Source organism: Rhipicephalus microplus, chromosome 5, assembly GCF_043290135.1.
Source record: "Rhipicephalus microplus isolate Deutch F79 chromosome 5, USDA_Rmic, whole genome shotgun sequence".
NCBI lineage: Eukaryota > Metazoa > Arthropoda > Arachnida > Ixodida > Ixodidae > Rhipicephalus > Rhipicephalus microplus.
This window is the reverse complement of record NC_134704.1, coordinates 197753409-197775857: the sequence shown is the minus strand read 5'-3', so window position 1 is coordinate 197775857 and position 22449 is coordinate 197753409. Positions and strand designations below refer to the sequence as shown.

At 44.7% G+C, this 22449-nt stretch overlaps 1 protein-coding gene across 3 annotated transcripts in view; it reads left to right on the top strand.

Moving 5' to 3' along the window:
* The window catches only part of PolE2 (DNA polymerase epsilon subunit 2), a 340119-nt gene that overhangs the window by 80018 nt on the left and 237652 nt on the right, over positions 1 to 22449 (top strand). For all 3 annotated transcript variants that reach the window (XR_012895549.1, XM_037424388.2, XM_037424387.2), the window contains exons 3-4: positions 1440 to 1701; positions 8934 to 8990. Coding sequence is in view for 2 of the 3 variants with exons in the window: in XM_037424388.2 (XP_037280285.1) it covers positions 1440 to 1701; positions 8934 to 8990 (319 nt within the window). In the remaining variant the exon portion in view is untranslated. The remainder of the gene's footprint in view (positions 1 to 1439; positions 1702 to 8933; positions 8991 to 22449) is intronic.

Here is a 22449-nt window from a genome sequence, read left to right as displayed (position 1 = left end):
TCAAAAGATGGTGGTCCCAAGAACCCCCCAACAGTGAAATTTGTTAAATCTATGCTGTCGCTTGCGCATGGCGATGGGGACGTTGAAAGGGGATTTAGTGAAAATCGCCACCTTCTCCATGAGCAAAGTAACCTTTTCAATTGCAAGTGTAAATGGATTGCGTGCTACTAAATCGTTTTGTAGCTGGTATGGCCAAGATGCCTCAGCCGTTCCTCTAAAGCCTGATATGATGAAAGCGGTAAAGGGCTCATTTAAAAAGTATCGGGAACGTGTGTCTGCAGAATGTGAACCCTCGGCCAAGAAAGCCAAGCTTCACCAAGACTCCGTAGGAAGCAAAGTGAATGAGCAGCGAAGTATACAGATGGATATCGATTCTGTTAAGAAGATGCTAGCCAATGCAGAACTGCTTATCGCAAAAGGGATGAAGGCTAAGAAGTTTGATGATATTGAAAGTGGACAAGCATTGCTCAAGGAGGGTCAGGCAAAACTTGCTAGCAATCTTAGCAAGCTTGAAGATTCAAAGAAAAAGAAAAGCTGTGCGCGCCTATAGGACTCGTCTCAGTTATGAGGTTTGCATGTGAATTTCACTGTGGCGTTTACTTCTTTTTTAGAGCTGAAGTACTCTGTTTAAAGACTCATGTGAGAGCTTTTCTGTGATAGTATTGCATTGTAATAACTGTAAAATGATACCTAATAGTGCAAAAATGGCAGGCATTCTGCAAATGTTGTGTGTTCAGTAAATGTGTTCATATTTTAGTTGGTCAATTTGTTAAGTGCAATATATGATCAATAATAAATGCAATTAGTTTTAAAATAAAATTAATTTTTCGTGTTCTATGCACATATCGGTACCTACCTGCTGCGGTGAGACTGCTCCAAACAGTAGTTAGCTTGCTACAAACAGGACATTTTTGGGCTCCAAGCACACTAATTCTTGCTTCAAACTTCCATTTTTCCTGCTCCGAAATGCCAAAAGCCACTTCCACCACTGTTAGTGATAAAAATTTGAAATACATTCTCTGAAAAGATTTTTGTGATTGACGCATTTCAGGTGCTACTAAAAACATAAAGAAGACAAAACACCATGTTAACACAAATAGTACAATAAGCAAGCCAATTTCTTGCATTTTCATTAGAGAAGTGAGTGTTACTACCCAACCGTTGCACTCAAGCCTCGCAATAACAGTCACACCTACCGCAAAAATGCTTGGTTGTATAATCTGCAAATTCTTTCATATATTCAGAGTGCTGTTTTTATGACAAAACTATGCTTCACACTTATGGCTCCAGCCAATGCTAATTTGTTATATCAAAGTTTGAGCATAGTTGTGATTTGATACCATGAGAGTTCAGCAGCTTTTTGTGGTTTCACAATTATTTGGAACATCTGAAAAAGTTGCAGCAGCTGTGTAAACATTTTTGTGGTGCTCTTTGTCCAGTCAGGAGCGGCGCAAGTTTGTGCCTCGGGAATTGGTGGGCCATGGTGGGCCTCCACGTCTCTTCGGTGATGCAGGGGCAAAGGCGTTTTTTTTTCGTGAGCGTTATCAGCTGGTTCTGCAGAAGACGGCACGCCACCACTGCTTTTCGTCAAGGTCACGCCTGCCCACTGCTTCTGGCTTCGACCTGCGTCCCATTGAGCACCTCCTGGGCACCACGGGCGAGTGCGTAGTCGTGCTCGGCATGCTGTGCCAGCTTGAAGAGGTACGCTTCTTTTCGTTCACCAGAAGCTGTAAGTCTTGACCACATGTTTGAAAGAATTTTTCAAATCAGGCGATTATTGGACACTTCTATTAGACAACTCCAAACTTTCTACCAGCCGCTCTTCATTAGTCTTTGGCAATTTCAGTTACTCACATTAAAGTGAGCGGTAGAGCATGTTCATTTCCCTGCCCTGAAGTGGCGACTGCGGCAACCTTCAAAATGTGAAAGTGCAGAAACAAAGAGATAAGATTGTTTAACCCCATATAATATTATTTTGCACCGTTTCCGAGATTGTAGAAGTTTGCCCAAACGAAGCTAGCCTCAAAATTTTCTAAGTTGCGCAAATTTCAGCGAGAAACGATAGCCACGTTGGCTATCTGCAGTTTGGGTCATCAATAAATCCAAGTGCGCCGAACTTAACCGTAAACCGCGGTGTAACATATATTCCCATTAGGTCAGGGCATTCGAGAGACGCGATCGACCAGATGAAGTAACAAAGCTGCGCTCCTTCGGTGTAGCTGCACAGTTCACAGACAACTCGTCAGGCTCTGACATGTGCGCGTCCATTTGTACGGGGTTCCATTAGGGAAAACTGCTGTGGCTATACAGCAGCATTAATGCAGCAGCATTGAGTTGCCTTCGTTTTCATGAGTGAAACACATTTGTGGGCCTGGACACAGGAACGCGGCAGTAGTCACTGTAGTCGATACGCTTACATGAACCGTAACAGTACTAAACTACTAAGCCACACGTACTGTCGTGCAGTCAGTACGTGACTTAGATTGATTGAGACGTGGTGTTATAGTGGCTATGGTAATCGGCTGCTGACCTGCAGGTCGCGGGATCGAATCCCGATTGCGGCGGCTGCATTTCCGATGGAGGCGAAAATGTTGTAGGCCGGTGTGCTCAGATTTGGGCGCGTTAAAGAACCCCAGGTGGTCGAAATTTCAGGAGCTCTCCACTACGGCGTCTCTCATAATCATATGGTGGTTTTGGGATGTTAAACTCCACATATCAAGCAATTGAAAAAGGAACAATTAATGAAAACAAAGTAACGCATACCACTCACACATACCTCATACACATACACATACTCACACATACCAATCAGATTGATTGAGATTTTTATTGTTGGTGGGTTTTTCGCCATGAGGTGCTGCCGCATACGTCGGTAGTCGTCATCAGGTTCTCGTGAATTTCCATGCAGGCATCACCGCCTTCACGCCGAAGTAGTACTAATCACTCCATGATCTACTGAGGCTCTTATAGCAAATGCACAAAATCGCAAGTTCTTCACAGGGACGTATGCAAACAAATAATCGTGAACATGGAATGTTCGAGGAATATTGAAGTTAGTTTGAATATTCGAAATTTTCAAATATGTGGTTATTGAATCGAATAGGAATATTACAAATGCAATATTCGAAAAATATTCAAAACTTCCGAAAATTCACACACCCCTAATTAAGGTCGGTTATTGTAAGTTTCCTGTTATGTACCGAACCCTTCATCAGTGTTTCAAATTCCAGCACTTTAGACATGGATTGCAAACCTGCAGAGGGTGCGCTACTTGTGTGAAATGTGCATCCAATGAACGCACATCAGACACTTGCTCTTTAGCAGCTCATTGTACAAAGTGTGAAAGAGACCACCCCGCCTACTCACGATTGTGTCCATCGGGGAAAAAAAGAGAAAAATCCTAGAGCTTGAAATCAAATTCAATCTCTCCTTTTAAGAAACCCGCAAACACTTCTCAGCCCATAAACAGTCCAATCTGTCCTTCGTTGATGTGATGTGCCGAGTTCCGCGCCGCGTCTTTCTGAGCTGGCGAGTGCCACATGGAGTGTGACTGCGATTGCAGTAACAGCGCCCCCAACTGAAGTAGCCTGTACTGTTCCGCCCCTATTAAACAGGGCCAGCAGGCTCCCGAGTCTGCCGGACCCCTGGTCCCTGGTATCGCAGCTAGGTCGGAAATCGCTGTGACCGCACAACCCGAGCACGCGCCATCCGTCACCTCAGAAAAGGTGGCGGATACAAGTACAAGTCGTAATCCTCTGGCACCTGAGATGCCAAAGGACACGCAGATCTTTGTAGCCCACCAGAAAAGAAAAACTCAGCATTACAAGGCCACCCTAAAGGTTGGTAACCTCAACCAACACTTTTTGTACACACAGCACCACACTACATTAAAATAGAGACACAGGTACTACAGTGGAACGTCAGAGGATCTCTCAGAAACCTTGATGATATCCAAGCACATTTAGATGACGATGCACCAAAATGGCTTTTTGTGCAATAAACACAGCTGAAGCTCAGACACATGAACCCTTTATGCCATTGTGTTATTTTTCGAAAGGACTGGGATTATGCTGTCACATCATCCTGTGGTGTTGCTATTGTAGTTAATCAAGGAACTGCCTGTGTACATTTACCGCCTCAGACATCCCTTGAAGCAGTAGCCGTCTGAGTCATCCTCTTCAACAAACTGGTCATAATTTGCTCTATTTACATACCTCCACATGACGAAATCAATTAACAGGAATTCCAGTCATTAATCGACGAACTTCCAGAATCATATCGTCTTCTTAAAGACTTCAACGCACATAGCAGTCTATGGGGTGACTCCCGCTGGGATGTGCTAGGTTGCCCGATTGAACTGTTTCATTTTTCTTGTGTCGCTTGTCTCCTGAATCGAAAAGAGCCTACATATGACAGTCTCGCTAACAATACCTACTTGTCGATAAACCAAAGCATTGTCTCCATCACTTCTATCCTTACTCACATAGAGGGTCATCAGTAGTCTCTACGGAAGTGACCACTTTTTTTAGTCTTGAGCACATTTTTATCAAATGAATGTCCTCCACATGTTTCCAAACGGCTCATTGAAAAAGCCACTTGGGACCAGTTTTGTAAGATAATTAGGACTGACATATAATGTTGAAGCATAGTCGCAGCTGTGCAATACCTGATTGTTTATTTTACTGATGCTGCAAATAAGTGTATCATGCAAACATCTGGACTACGAAAAAAGTGTGTGTCCCATGGTAGAACACAGAGTGTCAAAATCCTTGCAAACAGCAAAACAAAGCATAAAGGTTGCTTTGGTGTTTACCGACAGCTGAGAATCTTGACATCTTTAGCAAAATGAAGTCCCAGAAAAGCAGAGCATACCGACCGGTCAGTAGGGAAAGTAGGGACTTTTTACTAGTAGGGACGGCCAGTAGGGACTTTTTACCGGTCGTCCATTCCTATACACAGCAGGCTAAGGTCTGGAACATGGCTAGTAAGTGAAGTGGTTCATGGGCTCTCAGACACAGACAAGTTCACGGAAAAGAAAACATTTATGCACAACACGAATATGATCACAAATACACACACTTTCAATAGATAGCCGAACAGTACAACACAGTTACGTTTCCAGTCTTTACGGTCCCGTAGCCTACAAGTATCTCTACACGCCCTGACTTGTTCGGTAACTATCATTCGTAGAAGACACTCATGGAACCGATGGCCATGTAGTCGACGCACGCTTGAAGCAGGAGACAGAGCCGTGCTGACTCATCCGACACTGGAACGCTCCGATGAATCTGCGTAACGCTTGGTCTACCACGCTGCAGTCGGTTGTGCCAGATCGCGAGCCTACACGTGGCACCAAGGGCGTGCCCTCAGCCTGCGGTAGTGCCAGGCCCCAGCAGACTCAGCACCGTGGACAGACTTTGTAGCTGGTCGGTCTCTGACTTCATCTGGCCCCAATCAGCAGATCGTCCTGGCCAGCTCACACGTTCACCATATAAACGCGCCGCAAGGCGCGTTTATATGGTGAACGTTGATCTTGCTACACGTTGATCTACACGTTGATCTACACGTTGAACGTTGATCTTACTACACTAGGTACCAGTTTCTTACTACATTTCCCCCAACTTTGAGTACGTTGTGCTGTGGAAGACTTTACTGTGGACACGACACAACGGAACACAACAATAACAGAACCACTGACACTTGCAGAAATGTCCACATTGTAAGCATCTGTCCCAAAACGCTGCGGTATACTTTTCACACTCTCTATTATGGGAGGTCGACGTACTTCTCGCACGTTTGAAAATGGTTGGCAGTTATATGTACTACCGCACATCTGCATACCATGTATGCAGAGACGACCACATGTCATCTTGTGGGGCTACTATACTGTGGAAACGCGTCCTATCTGGTCATTATTTCTGCCATGGCAAGGCTGAAAGTAGTGAAGATCCATCTGAATGTGCCCTTGTTTGTCATCGCATCGCGCATGCCGCCTGGGTGTCGCTGTCTGCTACCATAGCACTGCTGTCACTGGGCCCAGGCCTTAATACACGTGATGGTTTGGCGGCTTCACTCACGGTGATCTGATGTCGTTGCCTTCCCCGATGACCTTTTGACTTTTTCGGCGTCATTTCCTCGATGTTCGCGCGTCGACTGGAATTGCCCGTCTTGTTGGCCATCTTGCTCAAAGTGTCCAGTAAATAGGGGTCCTCTGATGTTTCCAAAGACATCATAAAGTGAGGCACGGAGGCAGTACACACGAACTTGTTTTTTGAAAATAGGCGTATTGAGAAAGACCACTGCTTCTGGTAGGTAGTGTACTGTGCGGTCCAGGAATATAGCGCGAGACAGACGTGCGATTTACCGTGCGATGCGGCGTGCGGCGGCGCATGGTGTGGCGTGCCGCATGCGACGTTTTGGGACACACGAGGGCAAAGGAGCTATCAGCGGCAGGCTCCGCCCCCATGCGGCGCCTCGCCATTCAGGGTCGAATGACTTGGTATCCTTGCAATGAGGCTTAAAACAAACATCGCACAGCCACGCTTCATTGTATAAAAATAAATAAATCGCATTCGTGAACGACAAGCACGTCGTAACCGCGGCAACAGTTGATTATTCACGACTCCGACAGGTAGGCCTAGCATCGAGGGCGCCGGCCGTCGCCTACGCTGTTCACACGCGAGCCCGTCATCGAGCGCTTGTTTTCGACAACACTATCAAGCATTGCGCTCGTATGTAATGCGTTAGCATACATTATTACCTTATCGATGCCATTGATGTGAAGAGCAAAGGTGGAAGCGAAGCGAGCCAGCGCAGAGACGCCGGTAGCCGTGTTTACCTGCGAAATGACCTTGCATCGCTGCTCACGATCTCCGATCTCGCTATCGGTTTCAAAACGAGCGTTGTCGTGCAGGAAAGGCACACCTCAAGCATCACTTTATTCAACCCGGAATAATATCACGTCACCAGGGAAATGTACTCGATGTTTGTCACGCCGCCGCAGTCGGCGATGTCAGTAAATCCAAGCTGGCACCGCTCCATCGACTCGCCTGGAGCCTTGGACCACGGGTGATGGGAGCGGCGACAGGGAGATGGCGCCACTAGCATTGTGACGCCACTCGTATGCTCGTGCTGTGATTGGCTACTGCCATGCGGCGGTGCGATGCAACGACGAAAATATCTGGCCGGTTTGATGTCGCCGCACCGGCTTCGAGGTGGGGCGATGCGATGATACGTCACGAAACGTCACCACTCCAGCTGTCACATCGTCGCACCGCACGCCGCATGGCACGGAAAATCGCACGGTAAATCGCACGTCTGTCTCGCGCTTAATACTGGCCAGTATGTTCCGGTAAGGTTTTTCTTCAACACTACTGTCTGTCGCAGCGCTACCGTGTCTCGGTCAGCATCACGGAGTGCACTCACTGTGCGTTTATTGAGAAAGCCGTTCACGATGGGCATATTTTCAATTTCCCTGGGTAAGACATTTTGGCTGACTGCAGTGTTCACATCAAGGATCTTTTGCCTGTCTTCCACAGCTACGTGATCTGCGTTAGAGGCAGATTTTCTGCCGTTTTTTTGTATTGACACCACGCAAGATGTTTCACATCTATTTCCTGTACCAGTGGTATACTCTACATCACTGTGGCCATGCACAGGGAAACGTAGTTTTACTAGTCTATCTTACGCATGTATATGTCAGTTTCAGTGCCTTGCTGCTGTATAATGCTCAAAACAACTGTGATTGCATACTGTAGCGCTGGTTCTGTATAATTCATCCGCGTTCTCTTGTACAAGTACGCAAGAGTTTACGTCTACTTTCCTTTCTAGGAAAAGATGTGGTGTCGGGCATTTCATGTCCCCAATTCAAAAATACTAATCTCATAGTCATGGACCTCCGATCAGTTTTGGTTTTGCGGGATAGTCGCATAGTGCCACACAATGGCTGTATTGTGTAACCATTGCTACGTCCTGATGCGCACTCTCTGAATAGGGAGTCCCCTTCCCGTTCTCAGCCTAGCCTGACGCTCCTTACATCTCTCTGGCGATAACGCGCCCATTGTCTAAGTCATATGGTGCATCCAGCAGCGATACAACACCCACCTAACTTTATGCCTCTTCGTCGTCTACTTGCTTTCTCTGGGAATCAACTCAGTTGATTCAGTCATTCAGTCACTGTATTCCAAAAGAAGGCGAATGCGTGAGGGGGAGACACATAATTCGGTAGGTCGATGGCAATGAGAAGTTTATGAGTGACAGCAGAAAGCGCTGGACCGAGTTGATTGACGGAACGTGCCCTGCAGTATGCGTAGTCGGGCTGATGATGATGATGGTGATGTTATTTCAGGGGGTAGCCACCGACTTGTTTTGTGTTTCAGCTATGTTGTCTCTTGAGGAGAGCCTTGCCCACCCTGCTCAAGAATGCGTACACTAAAGAAGTGGGGAAGCCCGTCTGTTATGTCCTGTGCTTTCACACCGCTCAATCTGTCTCAGATAAGCAACTGCTTGCTTTCCTTCACTGCCAATGTAGCATGCCATGCAACAAGGTGCTCCCTCCCTGCATCTGCCTCTTCTGTTGTCCGCACCTTCCAACAGCTTCAGGCCAGGGCCTGGGAACTGCGACTTCACATGATCTTCTAATTCATTTCTTTTTCTATCAATTCAACTTTAAGACTTACCATATTTTGTGCTGGCAGCATGCAGTGTTTGTGTGTGCTATATATTCAGTCTTATACTCTTTGCAACTAAGTTTTTATGCCTTTTTGTCGGAATATCAGTTGAACGCCTTTTTAATATTGTGTTGAAAGTGAGAGTGGTAAGCTAAGGCCGTATTTATGGTCGCTTTGCATCGTGATTTTCTGAATGGTCTCGGGAATTCTACTGACAGTGCAGTTGCCCTCAGCTAATCTTACCCTCTATATCTTCTCCAACAGGGCAACTACTTCCTTGAGGACACAACCGGCTCTGTAAAAATCGACATTTCGGGCACTGTATCCTTTTGCTCAAAGGTTGATGCAGTGAGATAGGAAAATCACAGACTGGGTTACTGCAGCACCGAAGCGGTCTCTAACCATGACAGTGAGTGTGATTGTTATTCCCATGCAACGTGAAGTCAACAAGGAAAGCCAATGCCATGCTCAGCCTACACCACTCAGCATGGCATTTGTGGTGATCTGTTGTGTAAACCTAGAAAAAACTCGAAGGGGACACCTGTTTTGCCATGGCAGCCTTTTTGGTTTTAGAAAAATACATACTAGGTTTTATTGTTATTTATATATAATAATAAATATAGTGCTTTGAAACCGAACAGAAAAACAACCCTGAATTCCCAGTTTGCGTAATTGCATTTTTCCATAGAGTCCAGGTTTTTTTTATAATTTATTTAGCAATACTGCAGACCACCACGTGGTCCATGCAGGAGGGGTTGTACAATAATGGCAGAATAAAGGAAAAAGAAAACATCACAATCACAGCATAAAAAATAATAAAAAAAATAAAAATCAGAAAATGGGGATGCAAGAAAAAATGTCAAGTACAGTTATGATAAATAATACAAATTTTGCAGTTTGCATACAAAATCATTGGCATCAAGAACAGTGGAGGGCAGTGTATTCGATTCGGACACAGTTCTGGGAAAAAGCTCTGTTTGTGCGATTTTGTTTTAGCGAAAATTGGGGCAAGTGCCCTACTGTGTCTAGTCTTCTTAGCTGCGTGGGAATGTACACAATCAGGGATGTTTACTTTTGCATTTTGGGTGAGACAATTATGAAGAAATATCAACGTATTGACGTTCCCGCGAGATTATAACGATGAGATGATGTATTGCTTCATTGATGGAGAAGGTGAGTCGGTCATTCTGTACATAATAAATATGAAGCGCACTGCTTTTCTTTGAACCTGCTCTAGTTCTGCAACATCACCTTTGTTGTGGGGCACCATACAATTGAAGCATATTCCAATGTAGTCCTAACGCAAGTTTTATAAGCTAAAAGCTTAAAGTTAGGAGGTGCAGTTTTTAGTTTTTTTTTTTTTTTCAGAAACCACAACTTGTGCAGCGCAGTGATACAAGTAGCCGATATGTGTGATGACCAGGTTAGTTTGTTGTTGATAATGACACCCAGATATCTACATTTGTCTACCTTCTTTATATCACGCTGTTAATAGTGCAAGTGAACGTACTAGGCATTTTGTTTCTTGTAATATGCAGAAGTACACTTTTCTTACTGTTTGACTTCATGCCCCATCAAATGCACCAGTCCCCAAGAGCATGTGGGTTTTATTGCAACAGTGCATGATCATTCGGTTAACGAATTTTTTTTAAAACAATGCAGTCATCTGTGAACAGGGAGGGTAGTACACACCTTAAAAAAATAGGCATTAAGAAAAAGTTAAATTTAACTCTAAAAAAAATTGAATGCAGTAGACCCTCGGTGAACGAAACTCATTTTTTTGTTCCTTCAGGTTATTTTGTTTAACTGGAGCCTGCTGTATATGATGATTGATAGATTAATTTCTAGGGAAGACATCAATATAGATTCTTAAGATATCGCTTTGCCTGTCTGAACTAGTTCAAGGCGGCTTCCCAGTGTGTTTTCTTAATGTGGGGTTGCGTAGGCATGTAGGCAAGTTGGTTTCTACCAATTGTTTACTACATGGTTAGCATGTTGTTGTACAAGTGTTGCCACGGTGGCCTAAAGGTTATGGCGCTTATCCGCTACACAAGGACCTTTATTTTTCGCTTCTTTGCCACAAAGGCTTCGCCCCGGCACTGTAACGCCTACCTATAATTTATAAGTCTGGTACTCCAATGCGGCCCATCGTGGGTTTCCTGCGTCGCCGCTTCGCAAACTTTCGAGTTACCTTCACCATGTGTGTGTCTCACTGCTGCAAAGTGTACGCACATTTGTCCATAAGTCACAAGGCGTCATTGACAAGGTGCACCATCTCACTGTGGACGACGATGAAATCATGGTGTCATTTGATGTCGTCTCCCTTTTCACCTGTGTTCTTGTGGCACTTGCTGTGAGCGCCTGTGAAGCCACCCTGCAGGCTGATGAAAAACTGGGTGAATGCACTGTGTTTGAAGTGCAAGTTCTCGCAGGGCTACTAGATTTCTGTTTGAATATTACCTACCTTATTTTTTGTGGGGTCATTTACGAGCAGCTGCATGGAACCCCTATGGGGGCGTCAATCTCCATAACTGCGGCAAACTTGGATATGGAGTCAGTGAAAGCCGGGTTTTGACTTCCTTCGACCCTGCTCTGAAAGTATTTTTCCGATACGTTAGTGATTGCTTTTGTATCATAAGAAAAAAACACCCTAGCCGCATTCAACAACCAGTTGAACAGCATTGAGGAAGCTATCACCGTGGAGTAGGAAAGATCTGGACGTCTACCTTTTCTTGACGTAATGGTACAGCGGGACCAACAGCGTCTGTCTTTCAGTGTTCATAGGAAGGACACACATAGTGGGCGGTATCTTCATTTTGGGTTGGTCAACCTTGTCAGCCACCACAAACGGTTCGTGGCCTTTTCTTCAATAAAAATGGCTCAAAGAATTTGCAGTAAGTCAGAGGGCTTTGACTCCAACTTAGCATGCATCCGTCGTTAACTCGGCGCCTGCAAGTACACCAGAAGTTTTCTTGCTTCGTCCGAGAAACAGGCCCTACGCCCGACTGAGCCACGTGATTCCCTCAGCCATTGTCGCTCCTCCATTCTGTAGGTTCGCAGCATCAGGGAGGCATTAGCACGTGTCCTGCGTGGATACAAACTGCAAGTCGCCCATATTCCTAGCCGCAAGCTACGTCATGAGCTCATCAGCGTCAAGGACAAACTAAAAAATAAAAAGTTTCCTAGGGTTGTTTATAAAATTCCTTGCATTGACTGCGAATATGTCTATGTGTGTGAAAGCGGAGATTTTGAACGACCTCTGAGAGAGCACATGAACGATGTGAAAAATAAAAAAGTTTTTTCCAGTGGTGTCTCAGAGCATGCAGAAAAAATGCACCACTGCTTCGACTGGGACTGTGCTTCTGTCATCGCCCAAGAAAAGAACTACACAAAACAGCACTATCTGGAATCTTTAACTATCCAGACAACGAGGAACAGGCTTAACTGCAACGCCGGCAATCTACCTCTGACGTATGCAAGATGCCTCAAGTGATTATTTTAGCGGATTTAAGCTGGAAGCTTCGGCCTCTCAATGCCATTACATCCCGACCAGACGAGATTTCGTTCAATCGTCGACTTCCTTCTATATATAAAACTGTTGTAAATATGTGTGACCCTAAAAAAATGTGCTCCTGTGCATCGAGCGTGCTGCTTCTACTAGCTAGGCTGTGTATTCTGGTGTCATTGTGGCATAGCGAAAAACAATGTCGAGTGGCGAGCGTAGAGTAGTAGACTTTCCAGTTCTTTGTTGTGCATAATGTGTTTCTCTGGTCGCTGCAGTTTTTATGTCGACGCTGCTGCGTGCGGTCACCTATGCGTGCGTGTTTGCCGTGAGCGAGTAACTGTAAACTTGGACTCATTTCTCTGCATGCGATGCGTTTCCTGGATGCTCCGGCGTGTGCACATAGTGACAGAACCGCTGTGGTGACAAAACGCGCATCAAACCATTTTAAACTATATTAACGGGCACCTTGGTGCTTTATTTGCGACTCATGATGCGTCGGCGATCATGTGGCACAGTGTTCTTTGCCACTACTACATTTTGTAATCGAAACCCGCAACGAGCGCTTTAAGAGGCGTTGCTGCATGCCGGCTCTAGGCTACACAAGCTTTAAGGCTTAGCTTTATGTTTGATCGGTGTTTCGGTAGGCTGCTGTTCCACAGTGTGACTTCATTTTCTTTCTTGAGTTTCTTACCTGTGCTGTGCGATACGAGCTCTTTTGCGAGTCAATGCGCGGGTGGCACTCGCAAGTCGAAGTATTATCGGGAGTTCTTCATCAACGGAGATGACGTACGATATTATATAAAAAAATGGAACTGATCAACATGACCGTGTTAGTAACATGTAGTTTATAGCGTGGAGAGGTGTTATCAGTACCATTCGCTTAGTGCTATACGCACGCGCTTTAGGAGATAGTCGGTGTGGTGACGTTTCTTGGCTCCCGCACCTCACTCTTGAAGGGGGTTCCTCGTGAGGTGGCCGTGAACGGCCGTGCAGTGTGCTTCTGTTGTCTGTTAAAAGCTCTTGACGCTATCATATCAGGCTTTTCTTTCTTTATTTATTTTCAATACTGTTAGCCCCATCGGGCTGTTACAGGGTGGGCAGTTTACAATACAGAAAATTTAAATGCAAATATTATAAAAACATACTAACAGCATAGCACAAACAGCACAATGCAAACAAAAAAAAAACACATACATACAGCTATACACAGCGCAAACAAAAATTTATACAAAACAACAGCACCGCAGTTATACATAAGAATTTCGATGTTTTACACCCAGTGAATTCAGTTTTTCATCAAAACTCTCGAGCAAAATCACACCATCAAATATTTGTGGGCTTAGCTTATTCCAGTCTTCAATTGTCTTCACCAAGAAAGAATGCTTGCAGACATCAACTCTGGATACGTAGGGTCGCACAACATGAAGTTGTGAGGATCGAGGAGATATCTTGCCTGGAGGCCGCAAGAAGAGTGTGCGATCGATGTCTAGCATACCATGATACAGTTTATAAAGAAATTTCAGTCTTGTTATTTTCCTGCATGAAGATAAACGTAGAAGGTTTGCCTTATTAATCAGTGCAGTGATGGATTCAGTTCTTCTGTACTTGGAAAAAAGAAAGCATGCCGCAAAACGCTGCACTCACTCAATCTGATTTATTAGAGTTGGTCGGTACAGGTCTTACACTATACCCGTGTATTCCAGGGTAGGTCGAACAACCGTAGTGTAAGCTTTAAGCTTTACATCTGGAGAAGCCTGTTTTAGTTTGCATCGTAGAATTCCCAGCTTTTGCTGAGCTGATTCACAAAAGTTGGCAATGTGCTCTCTCCAACTTAAATTATGTGTGATGGTGATACCTAAGTATTTCATCTTCATTGCTCGCCAAATTTCCGTACTCCCAATTTTGTAAGTAAAATGTGACTGTGATTGCTTTGTTGTGACGCCCATGCAGACTGAATTTTCAAAGTTAATTTGCATGTCATATGCTTCACACCAATCGCAAATTATGTTTAATGATTCATTTGGCAATGATTGTTCATAGGCACTTTTAATATGGCAAAATAACAAGCAGTTGTCTGCAAAGAGGCAAACTTCAATCTGTGGATCCACATTAGCAGCACGTAAAGCAAAAATAACAGGGGTCCTGTCAGAAAACCTTGGGGCACCCCAGAGGTATTTGTTAGCGATTTTCACAAATTGGTGACAATTACACAAATACGTTTCTATCCATTTTATGATCATGGGGCATATCCCATACGATTTCAACCTTCATATTAGTTTCACATGGCAGACTTTATCACATGCCTTAAAGAAGTCTAAGGCAATAACATTTACTTGTTCTTTCTGGTTTATAGCATTTGCAAATTACTGTATTGTCCTAAGAGTTGTGTAGCTATTAATAAGCGTTTGCGAAAACCATGTTGTTTGGAATAAAAAAGATTTTCTTCTGTGTACTGGACCAAATATTTGCTAATGACATGTTCTAGTAGCTTACATGTAGTGCATGTTATAGAGATAAGAGGGTAATTATTTCCTTTTATTAGTCTCTGGCTTTAAAGATTAGAACAATGCGGCTTATCAAGCAATCATCCGCTAAGGTGCCCCTTTCAAGAGATGCTGTGAATACTTCAACTAAAACAATTAGAGACTCATTTGTTCACAGTAGCGTTTTAGAAAGGCATTCGGTATTTCATCGAGACCAGAACTTTTTCTCACATCTAGATTAAGCTGGAGTGCAACAATTCCTTCTTTAGAAATTATCACATCACTTGTACGTTCTTCGTTTACTTAAGGGTCTTCAACAGGACATTCACGTTTGGGGGAAAACACAGTGACAAAATAGTTAAATGCCTCAGCCATTCTTACTGGTTCACTACAAACTTTCCATTAACTATTATACCATCTATCTTTGATTGCGAAGAAGACAAATACCTCCAAAACTTTTTAGGATTATGGACCATTAATCAGCCAGTGTAGTTGAAAAAAATTGAGTTCATGCATCTTTCAGCTCTTTCCTTATTTGTGCGCTAAGCCCTGAAATTGTTGCCACTATCCGAAAATTTTCTTTGTGTGCACGTCGCAGTCGGCGCTTAAAATGAATAATATTGCGGTTTACCCACGGATTGTGCCGCTCAACTGGTTTTACTTTACTCGGAAGGAAGCGCGATAAGCAGTCTGATACAAGAGATTCAAAGTATTGCCACAAAATGTTGACGTCTTTATTACGTGGAAGCATGTCGAAACCTAGTTCCAGGGCATCTAAAATCGACGTGTCATCAGCGCATTGAAAATCATACGCAGAAGCATTTCGAGCTTTGTTTAGCGTTTTATTCACCACACTGAGGATAGCTGCTACAGATTTGTGGTCTGATATCCCGAGTTTAACCGTGATATCATGACTGAAAGTTCTATGCGACAAGAATATTAAGTCTAGAGTTGACTGACAATGGTCCTATATTCGTGTTGGACTATCGACTTCTTAGACAAGGCTATAATTAACCGTTAATTCTAGCATTAGTTCAGCGTGCGAGCTATTTGAAGAACCTGGGATTTTATAACGCCTATCAACATCTGGTAAATTAAAATTGCCCATAAGTATTATTCTGCTTCTTAAATTCGAGTTTGCATTTAAATAGGAATCAGTTTTATCAAGAAAGTCTAATGAAGTTGTTGGTGCTCTGTATACAACAACTATAAGTATTGTAGCCTCGCTAAGGAATAACCTACACCAAATACTTTCATGTTCATCAATGTCTGGTAGCAATTCATACTTCAATGTGTTTTTCAGCAGGGCAACACCGCCGCCTCTGCTCGTCCTGTCCTTGCGAATAACATTGTAGCTTATGAGGAATACTTCTTTACTGCTAATGTCAGCGCCTTACCAAGTTTGTGTTATTCCTATTAAATGAGGGTCATGTAGTAAGGATAAGTATTCTAGTTGTTGCAGCTTATGAACAATGCTTCTGGCATTAACATTTATGAGTCTTATTTCCTGTGGCTTTTTATGTCACGCGCTGTCATGAAACAATGAAGCAGAATTTCTAGGTAATCGTACACGTGTCTGGGTGTGCAGATCCAATGCGTAGGCCATTCCTTTGATATATAGCCTTTCGTTAACAAGCTTGGCTTTTGCGCCAGCCGATTTATCTGATTGAGCAGAGCGCCACAGTTCGTTTCTTTTACCTTGCGTTTTAGATGAATAGTCATGTGGAATACTTATGCCGGTTTCTTTCAGTTTTCTGCAGTTCTGATCAATTACTTCTTTTTCCTTGTGGTTATAAAGCTTCAAAATAACAGGTCTATCTTGATCCTTCCTCTTTTGTCCCGGTGTGTGAATTCTTTCAACTGAGGTTACGCAGACACCAAGGTGGTTTAAAAAACACACTTCACTACTGAATCTTCAATTGTTTCTTTCGTTTCATTGGGACTTTCTGGCACTCTGTAAACGATAACGTTTATTTTAGCCCTTTCCTCTAAATCAACAATTTTCTTATTTAGCTGTTCCATGTTGGGTACTTCCATGTTGGGTACTGTGGTTTCGAGGCCCTCCAATCTCGCACACGTCATGGCAACCTTGTCAAGTTTTTGTTCAAGTAACAAACACTTAGAATTCATTTGTGTTTGTGGTTCAAGAATTTGCTGTAGCAGTTCTTCTGTGGAAGGGCCGGGATTAGTCTCGAATTATTGTTGTTACATAACTAAGATTCTTGTGCAATCACAATTTTTGAATTCCTGTTTGAATGTGATGTGTTTTTTTTTTTAAACGTTTCTGGGGAACTTAGTTTTCAACCAAACCGTTTTTTTTTTAAATGTCGTTTAACATGCTTGTTACGAGAGCTAAATAGGTCACGTGGTATGTAAATAAATAGTGCAGTTCATACCTGACAATAATCTATTTAAAAACTTCCTTCGAAATTTATTTCATTGTTACGTGTACATCATAAGCCAATTAAAATATGCACTGATGCCCCCATGTTGCTAAATATTTGTATTTTCAAGTTCCCAGGACGACATATCAAATGCCGCTAACTGCTCCGAATCAAGGTTCTCCTGCCCCAAAATTGAAATTTTGCTGCTCCAAAAATTGCTCCCAATTTACTTTCGGCTGTCTCACCCCTAAAATAGTGATTTAACCGAATAATTTCAAATCGAATACAAATACTATATATCACATATTATAAAGAAAATTGACCACATTTGTCATGACTCAGCTAACCTGCACAATATTTTTTGAATAGAAAAAAGGCGTGTGCAAGTGCTGTTTTTCTTGGTTCTAGGAAAGCGAAAGCAACTTCAAATAGTGGCAGGATTTGTCTTATGGCAATGCGGTAGTGATAACTTGTAAAATACATGTTTTAAAATTTACTGTAGCACTTACTGTAAGCGTATAAGCCAGTATAACAAGCTCAGTGGTGGGAAACCTGTGCCAGCTGGAAATCGCTGCATCAAATTGCTCAAAAAAGATCTTTTTTGTCTAATTTGCACCATTGCTAACTTGTAAACTACATGTTTTAAAATTTACTATAGCACTTACTGTAGAGCGTATAAGCCAGTATAACAAGCTCAGTGGTGGGAAACCTGTGCCAGCTGGAAATCGCTGCATCATACTACTCGAAAAGGATCTTTTTTGTCTAATTTGCACCATTGCTGCACCACAAGGTGGTTTTGGAATTGAGCGTATACTGTTGACAGCTCGTGTCGCGAATGCATATTACGTGATGGTCGCCACATTGTACACTTGCGCTGCTGTAAAAGAAAGGAATCGGCCGATAAATTATCCCGACATCTGCGCAATTGCGGTGGTGCGTTTCGTGGTAACCAATGGCAAAGAAGGAAGGCAATGTGGCGACTACCAAGGAGCATGCCTGTTTGAATTATCACAAAAAAAAAAAAAAAAAAAAGCGACGTGTGTGGCGTAGCGCTGCTGTAAGAGTGCTGAGGCGCCGATTATCGCCACCTCAATCTTTGTGCAGAACCGTGTTCACTGTTGTCATGACCATGTCACCTGGTGGTAGAAGAGGGAGAAAAAGAGGAAGAAGAAATAAGAGAAAAGAACAATATCAATTGAAGAAATTAAGAGAAGAAGCTCATACATTGAAGCAGGCCGGTTGGAAAAAAGAGCACAAGGAAGAAGAGGTTAAGGAAGCTGCATGAGAGGCGAAGTGGCTGGCGCAGGGAAGACAAGGAAAAAAGGCGGTTTGGAATGGCAAAAATTGAGGGATCCTTAAGCTTCGCTTTTGAGAGTTGAACACATGGCGAAATCCGGCCCCTAGTGCACCCTTCAACCGCTAAGTGCATACTTATTCATATGTTTTGTTACATACACATGCACTCACACAAACACGCAAACAGTAGATTAGACCAGTGCGTGCTATTATCGCCGAATGGGCTCATTTTTGTCATGACACCTGTCAAATAAAATGCGTTAAAGGGGCCCTGAAAAACTTTTTCAAGAAACTGTGGAATGAATTCGCTAGAAGAGCTCATTGCCTCACGAATTCAACGCGACAAAATTTTTAAGAATCCGCCCAGTGCGAGTGGAGTTACTAAGGTCTGTCGCATGCTGCAATTGTATTGTCTCTTCTCTCATCCCGACGAAAGCACTGGAAACTAAGCAGGGAGGGGTGGCAGGGCAAAGAAACTACTACGCCTCGTGACATCGAGCACTTTTTTTCTTCTAACGCGCGGCTTTTTCAATGTGATCGCGCGCATGCTTGGACAAGTAGCGGCCTCCCGCGGCCATCTCGGTAACTTGATTTTTCGGTCACACACGCACAGACGATTTTTCGCTCAAAACTAACGGGGCCGACGCCCGTGGCGGGTTTTCTGCGACACGAGCTCTTTAACGCTACCGCTTTAAAAGGCGTAGATATGCAGGGACAGCGGCACGTCGTTCGACAGAAGTCCGCAGGCAGAGCTTATGGCCAGATGCCCCTGCCTTCTCAGCAACGCCCTGCGAGCTGTGGGGTGCGACCAGGAGAGAAGCTCGGCCGAGCGACGTCACCCTTGTGTGAATGTGAAAGATGTCCTGCGGCTTCGCTCCGTAGAGTGCACATCTAAGAACGAACGGTACAGCCGCTGCGTGGACCCGACGAGACAGTCACATGATACTGTGGCGACCTGACGGTGTAGCCGAGAGCTGTGCATCTGTGGTGCGACGGACTTCGTTGACATGGCGAGCCTCGACGACTCGACTCTGGAGTTGCCACCACGTCAGCCCTTGCACATGTACTGTAAATATATCTTTCTAGGCTGTGTATACAGGGTGCCCCAGTTAACTTGCAGCACAATTAAAAAAAAAAGCTGCCAACGTTATTAAAAAAAAAACCTACTTTATGTTGTTCCTAGTACAGTGGACTAGCTGATAGTAATTTATTGTTGATTACATTTAATTGTGTGAATTATAATTAACATCTAATTCTGGAACTACTGTACTGATTATTGAAGCGTCAATGAGGCAGTTGTAGTCAACTATGTGGGGCATCAAACTATGCTATTTTCAGCGACATATGGACTGCGTACTCAGTTTTTCTGATTGATGAACAATCCCTGCGAAATATGAAAAGTACCACATGTCAGCACTGCTAGTTGCATCGTAAAACAGCAACCCCGAAGAAGCTGATTTAAAGCAATTCCTTTGCCGAACGCACATCAAAAAAGACAGCGCATCCACCTGATTGTGATATTGCTACATGCATGCATACTGAGATTCTAGAGGGCGACGCACGTGTGTACCTGACGAGGAAGACGAAGGGTTGTCTTCGCTCGATCGCTGGTGAACTGGTCACGCCATTACCGCTGGTTTCAAATACATCTACTCTACAGCCTCTTCGATACGGCGTCTCTTCTTTTCCGTAACATATTTGGTGGAGGTGGAACGTTCCCCGTCCTAACCACAAAGCTTCTCAGTTGCCGCACCGTTCAGTTTTCGGCCATGGCTACCAATAACAACAACCCATCAGCGTCTCCATCTGTAGCTCCAGCCACCACATACCTAATGATGCCCCACCCCCGTGATCCCGGTACATTCTCCACACAACCGTGGCTTGACGTTGACTACTGGCTTCGTATGTACGAGCGTGTTAGCCAGACACACTAATGGGACCGCACAATGATGCTCGCCAACGTACTATTTTACTTGGACGGCACCCCACGTGTTTGGTTCGTCGCCCATAAGACCGAGATCACCAGCTGAGATATCTTCAAGGAGCGACTACGCGACCTCTTTGGGGACCCATCCGGTCCCCAAATGGAAGCACGAAAAGAACTTGCCGCTCGCGCGCAGTCCTCAACTGAGTCGTATGTCTCGTACATACAGGACGTGCTCGCGTTGTGCCGGAAAGTGACGAGCAAATGACAGAGAGTGACAAGGTGGGCCACATACTCAAGGGCATCGCGGACGACGCCTTCAACTTGCTCGTGTATACCAACTTGACGATCGTAGATATGATTACTAAGGATATGATTATGTAGATATTACTATCAGCTTACGCGGCTACCAAACACGGCTGTTACATCAACCTGCACCGATCTCGGTTCTGCACCACCCATGCAGGACAGTGTGACATGCCGGCACCATTTTCTCCACCCACATCCGCTCGACCATGGCGCCGCACTAACGCCTCTGGCGGTCTCCGTTATTCAAGCCGTCGTGAGGCAGGAAATCGCAAAGCTCGGCATTTATGTGGCCTGCTCTGCCTCCCGACCTACCTCCAGACCAATGACAATCAATGCACCACGCCGTGACTCACATTTTATTTCGCGATCCCGCAATCCTACGGAATGGAGAACTGTAGACGACAGACAGATCTGCTTCCACTGCTACCGAGTTGGCCTTATCTCCCGTTACTGCCGCAGCATTTGGACGCCCTCAAACTGGAGCCCATTTTCTTCTACTCGACCATACGAGGACTCCCGTCGGTATTTGCCCAGTTGTGAGTCCCCTTTTTCTGACGTCCCTAACAGCCGCTCCACCGCTCGTTCGCCGTCACGTCAACGCCGCCGTTCTCTATCGCCACAACCACGCCGCTATCTGTCGCCAGTCAACCATGGATCCTCTCGGATGGAAAACTAGATCATGCAGCTCCGGGAGGTAGTGTTGCATCAATTGCGACTGATCCAAATCCTCCATTGACGCTCCCCACTAATACGAACTTGATTGAGGTGTATGTGGATGGTATTTATTTGACGGTGTTAGTTGATACCGGAGCTCAAGTGTCCATAATGAGTGCTCATCTGTGTCGCCTGCTCAAAAAAGTCCTCACGCCTGCAGCAACTGAAGCCCTTTGTGTCGATGATGGTGGAACTTTGGCCATCACTGTAATGTGTACCGCTGGCGTTAAGTTTTTCCGGCTGCCATGTCTCCGTTTTATTTATGGTGCTGGAAAATTGCCCTCCCGACCTAATCCTTGGCATGGACTTCCTATCGACACATTCTGCCCGGATCGATTGTGCCGCAGGTACTATCTGTCTAGAACTTCCTCTTCTCCCGGATTCTCACCCTGAACTCCCGAACAGCTTGTGCACCACTGACTTCTTCCGGATACCACCCAAAGCTCTCACATTTGTTGAATTGGCAACACCCTCTCTTGTGCTCGACGGTGATTATATCGTGACGCCGATTCCTGATGTTCTCCTGGCGCACGACATTACTGTCCCACACTCCGTCATAACCATGGCCACTAACCGAACCTATTTACCTGTTATCAACTTTGGTTTCATAAAACAAGGAATATCGGTCGCCACGCTGAGACCCTTAATTGACGACCACGTCACCTGTTTTGCGACAGACGTATGTCCCGATCACCCACGTCACTCGCAGGATGTCACGTGCCTCGATGCAACCTTATGCTCCATGATCGCCCCGGACCTCGAACCTGAGAAGTCAGTCGCGCTCTGCCGCCTTCTGGCTTCATACCGCAACATATTCGACATCGACAGCCGTCCACTCGGTCAGACTTCACTCGTCAAGCACCGCATTAACACAGGTGATTCTCATCCCATTTATCGGTGACCATACTGGGTGTCTGCCACCGAGCTTAAAGTAATTCAACAAGAAGTCATCAAGATGCTAGCCAAAGGAATTATTGAACCCTCTTCGAGCCCTTGGGCGTCCCCCAATGTGCTCGTTAAAAAAAAAAATGGCATATGGCGCTTCTGCGTGGATTACCGCCGTCTGAATAGAATCACGAAAAAGGACGACACTTTACCCCGCATCGATGACGCTCTCGATTGTCTCCACGGCACCCGATACTTTTCTTCAATAGACCTACGTTCC